The sequence below is a fragment of the Pipistrellus kuhlii genome, unplaced genomic scaffold (genome assembly GCF_014108245.1).
Source record: "Pipistrellus kuhlii isolate mPipKuh1 unplaced genomic scaffold, mPipKuh1.p scaffold_m20_p_39, whole genome shotgun sequence".
NCBI classification, from domain to species: Eukaryota; Metazoa; Chordata; class Mammalia; order Chiroptera; family Vespertilionidae; genus Pipistrellus; species Pipistrellus kuhlii.
Window position 1 is genome coordinate 3,355,203 of NW_023425539.1, and position 8,018 is coordinate 3,363,220.

Below are 8,018 nucleotides of genomic sequence, written 5' to 3' on the forward strand. Positions count from 1 at the left end.
TTAAGGTAGGGGGAAATATGCAGAAACATTTGCCAAAAGTGTATCTGTCACTGCAGACTGGTACATTTGGATTATATGCTTTAATGTTATTTGAAATGGGGAATAATTGTGGTTGGGCTGGTAAGTGACTTCCAAGGACACGGAAATCAGGGTTTTTATTGAAACTTGTTTCTAAAAGTTTGCAGCCATTTAAATGTGGTTTGTATAAAGCATACTAGTTAATTCAGTCTCTTTCAAATGACATTTATTATGTATTTCAGCAGCTAACATTTGTAAGCAGTGTCTGAGCAGAACATAAAGCTCATTCTAGATTGCTTAACAAGGTCTCGCGCTTGAGGAATTAATTCTCTTGGAGCTTTTAATCCACTACTGTTGGATACGGCGAATCGATTGAATCTGGGAAGTCTGGGCATGAGAACCCCACTCTTTCCAGTGTTTATAGTCTCCTCCAAGATGGTCACATTCCAAGATATACTGGTAGCCACGGTATCCAGGATACTGATAGCAAACCCAACTAGAAAATTCAAAAGCACATTGGCCTATTAAAACCTAGTTAGGAACTGGTCAATACTCCAAAACAACCTCTTTCTTCAGCACATTGTATGAAATGCTTTTAGACTTAGAAAATGTGTTGGGCACCACTTGTAAGTAATGGCTATACTTGGTTAAAAATTAACCTTGCCGAAACCAGTTTGGCTCAGTGGATAGAGCGTCAGCCTGCGGACTGAAAGGTCCCAGGTTCGATTCCGGTCAAGGACATGTACCTTGGTTGTGGGCACAACCCCAGTGGGGGCTGTGCAGGAGGCAGCTGATGGATGTTTCTCTCTCATCGATGTTTCTAGCTTTCTATCCCTCTCCCTCTCTGTAAAAAAATCAATAAAACAAATATATATTAAAATTAACCTTGATCATGAAAAAAAGGTATGAGTAGTCAACACAATTGATTCCATAGACTCTAGGGGAGTCTTGGGAAAGAGAAAAACTGACCAAGATTGGTACCAAGATTTTAAGGTTCAAAATTACAAATAACTAGACTGGTACAGCCATACAATATGATGCTAATATATGAAATTTGATAAGACATGAACATTGCTATATTAATAGTCTCAAACTTGATAGCTACAAGAGTTACTTTGAAATGTGCTCCAACAGTTTCTGCACTTACGCCCCACATTGTATCTTCATGGAACCAACTTCGTTGTTGAACCAACCCATGGCTTGCAAGGAAGGGTAATCATCAAAGATCTCCCATTGGCGTCCAATAAAGTTTTCTTTCTCAAAGATGGTAATTTTGGACTCCTTATGATTCTATAATCCAGAATTTTTTTTTAAGTTAGTACCAGTGTTATGGCTATCTTAATTCTGTGATTACCATATTTTTCAAAATCAAAACACTCCTGGTTTACATGATCATTAAGGTAAAAATACTTAAGGCAATTTTTTATAAGAAAAAGTTTACCCATAATCCTATTTAATACCCTAACATTTGAAATGTACACACAACTGGTACTATACTTTGAAACAACAAAAGACTAATAAAAATATAACAGCAGGGGGAAAAAAGTACTTGTAACACACAGCCAAGGGATTAATATTCACTAATGTGGAAAAATGCCCCACAAATTAACAGGGAAAGTAAGTGTGTGTCTGTGGCATTGGAAATAATCTAAAAGTCCAGTAGGGATGTGAATACTATACAAGTATTTTTTAAAATATATTTTATTGATTTTACACAGAGAGGAATTGAGAGGGACAGAGAGAAACGTTGATGAGAGAGAAACATCAACCAGCTGCCTCTTGCACCCCCTATTGGGGATGTGCCCTCAACCAAGGTACATGCCCTTGACCGGAATCGAACCCAGGACCTTTAACTCCGCAGGCCGATGCTCTATCCACTGAGCCAAACCGGTCCCGGCTATACAAGTATTTCTTTTTTTAAAATTTTTAAATTTTATTTTTTATTTTTTATTTTTATACAAGTATTTCTTAATGCAAAGACTAACCTGTATGAAATACAAAAACAGCCAAAATTAGCTCTGGTGATACAACGTGAGGAGGAGCAATTGATTGGAAAGGGACACTGGGAACTTTATGGGATGATGGAATTGTTTTATATTTGAGTAGAATATTGGTTACTTGGGTGTACATATTTTTTTAAAAACTCATCAGAGTATATACTTAGGAAAAACGCAGAGTTAAAGTGAGATGCAAACATCCAGATAAGGCAGTATATTTTAGATCTATAACTTTAGGTTACCTTCTTTACTACTTGAATTTCAGTAGTATTTTATATATATATAAAATCATTTATGTGTGTATACACACACACACACACACACACACGCATGCGCGCACACACACACACACACACACACACACACACATTGAATTCAAAGAGGAAGGGAGAGGGAGAGAAACATCAATAATGAGAGAATCACTGATCCGCTGCCTCCTACTGGAGATCAAGCCCACAACCTGGGCATGTGCCCTCAATGGGAATCGAACCTGGGACCCCTCAGTCTGCAGGTTGACGCTCCATTCACTGAGCCAAACCAGCCAGGGCTTCAGTAGGATTTTAAACTAAGTTGAAATCGTTAAAATCATGAGGAAAAAAACCACATGATATAGACAAATGTTTGGAAAGGTTGTAGCCCAGCCTCACTCTTCCCAATAAAGAATCATTTTCAATAAACTGTTGATTATCCTGTGTCTACTTGAACTTCCAAAGACTAGGAAGTATCCTAGACTGATGCAGCATTGAGTAATGCTTAGTATTAGAAACCAGAAGGTTATGAATCAAAGATAAAAGACACTGGGAAACTTACCTGTTTCTTCAGTTATCCCACTTATTGAAAGGTTACTTCAGTATTTCCCTGTTTCTGGGTAAAATGTTACACGGATTGAATTTTAACTGGCTAAGGATTTACTTTTTTATTATAAGGCTCTCACTTAGTACCCCATTGCACTTTTTGGAGATCTGGGCTCTTGAGTATCCACTTCCTGCCACCTATAAATAGGAAGGCATTTACTTTTAGCTTACTGAAATTATTATCTAGTAAATAAAAATCAAATGGCCAACTTAGAATAGAGAGACCAGTGTTTTTCTTCCCTTTTTTACTTTTCTCTTTCTTCCTGCCACATTTCAGCATAACTGATGAGAAGTAACAGGTTTGTCAGTCCATATGCACTCTCTCTTGCTCCATTCCCCACAGGCACAGAAGTAAAAATTGCAGAGACTCACAGCTGAACAGATGGGCCGGAAGGACATGAGGCGCTCAGTGTGGTAGGCATTACTCCCGCTCCAGGCGTCCCAGCGAGGGTATTCTCCTCTCTCCAGGATAAACTGTTGTCCACAGAAGCTGGTATGCTCATAACCAATCCAGCTGCCAAAGATAATTAGTGGCGTTTGCTCCTCATGTTCAGAGTTCTACTTGGCCTCGGGGGAGAAGCATTTTTGCTTTAGGTGTTAATAGTGGGATAAAATATCAAGCCAATTCTAACCAAGCCATACAAAAGAATACATTCATCACACATACTAGTAAGGTGGGACATGAGCTGGCAGCCACACTAAGCAGGTTTATAAATAGCGTTTATTTTGGGATCATCCACTGAAAGGGTCTACTTCACTAGCCTGAGTAATGTGTATTAGCAAAGTCAGTCTGAAGGTATATTTCCTTTCTCTCCTAGTTGCCTTGTTCTCTACTTGGGGCTCCAGGTTCAGGATAACGTGACTGACTATTGCTTTGGCTCCAGCTAAACCTATTGGCTTCTTCCTAAGGCGTCAAAGGGTTGAATAGGCAACTGATGGATTACAGTCTCTTGTTTCCTTGTCACTTTGTGGGTTCTTTCTCCTGCTGTTGCATACCTATACCTTATTTATAAGACTGCTCAGATCATATTTTCACAACCAGGCTTCAGTTACTGACAATACCTTAAAGTATAATTCTTTTTAAGAAGTTAAAAAGCTCAATTTTGGTAGTGAGCACCTGCCTAGGCTAGTGGTTGGCAATCTCAGTCAACAGAGCCAAATATCAACAGTACAACATTTGAAATTTCTTTTGAGAGCCAAAAACCAACTTCTACACATGGGCCACCAAGTTTCAATCACACTGTACGTTTCAATCGCACAGATTATTTTGTGGAAGAGCCGCACTCAAGGGGCCAAAGAGCTGCATGTGGCTTGCGAGCCTCAGTTTGCTAACTGCTGGCCAAGGCCAAATGAGAGTCCTTTCCTTAGGTTTTCAAGCTGATGATAAAGCCTCAGCTATCCTGCCAAGAGTCAGAAGACAAAACAAGGTCTTCCTCACTGAAGAGATTAACCATCAACCAGAAACCCCTGGACAGCTAAATATAAACCAACATGACTCTCTAGTGCTGTAGTTGAGTTCCTTTTTACACAGAGACATTGGTGATGTCTGCTCTTTCTCTGAGCCATATAGGAGGGGAGTTGGTTGTAAAGAGGCTGCAACTTGGCTGTTTTCTCTCTATTTTCTGAAGGCAAGAAAACCTCAAGGGTCCTGGGGCTGTTGTAAAGGAATCCTAGGTAGCAGCCTATGGGGTCCAGAAGCATAGATCTGATTACTGTCACTGCCCCAACCCAGGATATCTCTCTCTTTCTTTTTTTCTTTCTTTCTTTCTTTCTTTCTTTCTTTCTTTCTTTCTTTCTTTCTTTCTTTCTTTCTTCTTTCTTCTTCCTTCCTTCTTCCTTCCTTCCTTCCTTCCTTCCTTCCTTCCTTCCTTCCTTCCTTCCTTCTCCTTCCTTCTTTCTTTCTTTCTTTCTTTCTTTCTTTCTTTCTTTCTTTCTTTCTTTCTTTCTTTCTTCTTTCTGTTTTGTTAATCCTCACTCAACGATATCTTTCCACTAATTTTTAGAGAGATTTGAAGGGAGAGGGAGAGACAGAGAGAGAAACATTGATGTGCGAGAGACATATCGATGGTTGCCTTCCGCGTGCACTCCCCACCAGGGATGGAGCCTGCCACCCAGATATGTGCCCTTGACTGGAACAAACCCTCCCTTCAGTCCATTGGCTGACGCTCAATCCACTGAGCCAAACCAGCTAGGGCTATATATTTCTTTAATACCCCACAAATCTAGTACCAAGCCACTAAAACCTCATGTACCTTCTAGCTTTGAGTCACTAAATTACACATGTAGAGTCTGGGGAACATTTTCCTCCCCAATTCCCACCTTTATGGCCCCAAGTCTAAGGGGACTGGCAGTAAGGGGCCTGAGGTTCTGCTGAGGTCCATACTCACGCGCCACATTCCACCTTGAGAGATCGGATATTATCAAAACTGCGCTCAGAGACATTTGGGCAGGAGCTGGTGCATTCCATTCTCTTGCCCTGAAAGTTCTCCTGGTCATAGATGGTAATCTGAAATGAGATTGAATGGAAAAGAGAAAATGTGATACATCAGGAAAAACAGAGTCACTGGTCAACTGTGTAGCTTATGTGTGACCCTGTGTCTTCTCTCACTAAGCTTAGCCCAGGATGCCTGATGAGGTCTCTTTCACTATAGACGGATAGGAAGATGTTTGAGTTAATGCCACTAGTTGGTGGTGTTCACATGCCCAGGATAAGGATAAGGTGTGGGGGATTGGTTTATGATAGGAAATAGGGTGGGGGGAGTCCTTCAGCCCAGCCTGCACCCTCTTGCAGTCTGGGAGTGTTCGGGGGATGTCCAACTGGTGGCTTAAGCCGGCAGTCAGACATCCTTAGCACTGCCGTGGATGCGGGAAAGACTCCCGCCACCGCCACTGCGCTTGCCAGCTGTGAACCCAGCTTCTGGCTGAGCAGCACTCCCCCTGTGGGAGTGCACTGACCACCACGGGGCAGCTCCTGCGTTGAGCATCTGTCCCCTGGTGGTCAGTGCACGTCGTAGCGACTGGTCGTTCCACTGTTTGCATGTTAGCCTTTTATTGTATAGGATGGTCTCTTAGGAACAATAGTTGGCCCAGTAGACAGATCAAGGACTCAAGGATTCTTATTCACTAAGCTTCCTGCATAATTGTGGCTTAGGGGCCAGGATTCTGGGAGGTCCAGAGGCTCCCTGGGGATTATTACTTAGGTTCTCCAGCCAAACATGCTATAGAAACCTAAGGTATAGAGAAAGAGTTGTAATGAACCCTTTCCATGCCTTGAATGAGAATTCTTAAATCTGGCTAGAGGACAGCTAACTCCCAAAGCTGTGAACTGGCCTTCAAGTTGATCCAGTGAAGAGGGTAGAGGGTCAGACTGAGAATCAGCTGCTTCAGGCAATAGTTACAACCAAGTTCAGGCTGAGAGTCAGAAGACCTGGGTCCTATTACTTATTTTTGACCAGGTGGCAAATCTCTCTTTTCCGGGCTCTCAGTTTCTCCATGGCCTAATTTACTCTGGGCTGCTCAACTTTAAGATGATATTAGCGGCACAGAGAGGAGCTCAACTAGAAAACTAGATATTATCTCCCACTCATCATGGGCTTCCAGGGTCATCCTTCTGTCCAAATGGGACATCCTAAAAGATCCTCCCTGAAAAAAAACATCTGGACCTTGGATGGACCTTCCCCTGTGAACTTTGCCATGTGGTGGGGGAGGGCTTACCTTCCATGGCCCCACGGACCCTGGCATGGGATTGGTTTGAGCCATTTTGGCGGGTGGAAGGGTTCCTGGAAGACAGAACACACACCAATGACATGGCCTGTGGGATGGAGACGAGGTGCTGGAGCAGAGGGAGAGTAAAGGAGGCTTGGAGTCCAGCCGGGAGATGTTGGTTGGGCTTCTGGCTCTGCCTCTCGCTAGTGGAGTCTGTTGTCTTCCATCAGCAGAGCCTCCATGCAGAGTTATTGAAGGACAGGAAGCAATAATGCAGGTAAAGCATGGCACAGGCATTGTGACCTCTTGATAAATGTAGCTCTTGTGCCCTAACTGGTTTGGCTCAGTGGATAGAGCATCGGCCTTCGGACTTAAGGGTCTTAGGTTCGATTCTGGCCAAGGGCGTGTACCTTGGTTGCTGGCACATCCTCAGTAGGGAGTGTGCAGGAGGCAGCGGATCGATGTTTCTACTCTCTGTCCCTCTCCCTTCCTCTCCGTGGGAGATTAATAAAATACTGTCTGTGTGTTTTTTTAAAGTGTAGCTCTTGTTCACTCGCCAGCCTCCAGGTAGCCCCTACAGGTGGCAGCATTGCCTCAGTCTCACACCCTAATGTAAACTTGGCAACCATCTAGTCCAATCCCTCATCTTACCAGTGTGTGGTCTCCCCTCACCTAGCTCTTCACGGCCCTCCAACTGACGGGCTGTGCATGGCCATGCTCCTATTCCCTCCTACTTCTCTGCCTCTCAACCTGCCCAGCCCCTCAGAGAGACTTGGCTGCTTTCCCCGGGCCTGCAGCAGCTTGTTTTCTTCCCTGATTTCTAGCACTCGTCACAGTGCTGATCTGTGTTCCCACTGACTATGTCCTGGAGAACATCTCAGGGCAGGGCCTGGGTCTCCTGAGAGAACGTTGCAGCACCGAGCGGAGTCCACGTTGGGGCATTGGGAGGTTGGTATGGGGGCAAGGGCGCCGTTGAAAACAGCTTATTGAAGGAAAGTGGGGAAGCGAAGGGGACAATAATAGCTAACACCTAACAGTGGCTCACTGCACCAGACCCTGTCCTATAGCCTCTACAATCTACATGCATTAAAACATGCAATCTTCACAACCAGCCTGTGAGGTAAATACTATCAGGATCCCCATTTTACAGATGAGGATACTGAGTCTCACAGAGGTTAGGTAGACAGAAAAGATGGTAGGAAGAATAAAGAAGGGAAGGATAAGAGGAAGAAAAGGGGGAGGAAGGGAGGGAGGGAGGGAAAGAAGAAAGAAGACAGGCATCTGTGCGTCCAGGTTCTTGACTCAGAACAGCCGTTCATGGCCCTTCCCTCTGTCTAGGATCTGGCCCAGGGACTGATGCGTGCCAATGTGGCATATCTTCCCGTTCTGAACTTCTGAATAAGCATTTCCAAGCTCCTGCCCCCTATACGTTCTCCCTATGCCC

The 8,018-nt window shown here is 43.7% G+C and overlaps 1 protein-coding gene across 1 annotated transcript; it reads right to left on the bottom strand.

The window, feature by feature from the left end:
• Positions 1-235: 235 nt before the first annotated feature.
• On the bottom strand, positions 236-6,653 carry CRYBA1 (crystallin beta A1). The gene is made up of 5 exons (XM_036408662.1): positions 6,584-6,653; positions 5,257-5,375; positions 3,242-3,383; positions 1,166-1,308; positions 236-514 (listed from the first exon to the last, which is right to left on the bottom strand). Exons 1-5 carry the CDS (start codon positions 6,626-6,628, stop codon positions 367-369), a joined length of 597 nt encoding a protein of 198 aa, XP_036264555.1. The 5' UTR covers positions 6,629-6,653; the 3' UTR covers positions 236-366.
• Positions 6,654-8,018: the final 1,365 nt, after the last annotated feature.

Excerpts from the sequence above, each read along its gene's own strand:
- CRYBA1 (XM_036408662.1), bottom strand. The coding sequence starts at position 6,628 with ATGGCTCAAACCAATCCCATGCCAGGGTCCGTGGGGCCATGGAAG. Across the intron at positions 3,384-5,256 it reads CTCAAGGTGGAATGTGGCGC|CTGGATTGGTTATGAGCATA; the intron begins GTGAGTATGGAC and ends TATCTTTGGCAG. Across the intron at positions 515-1,165 it reads ATGAAGATACAATGTGGGGC|TTGGGTTTGCTATCAGTATC; the intron begins GTAAGTGCAGAA and ends TGAATTTTCTAG.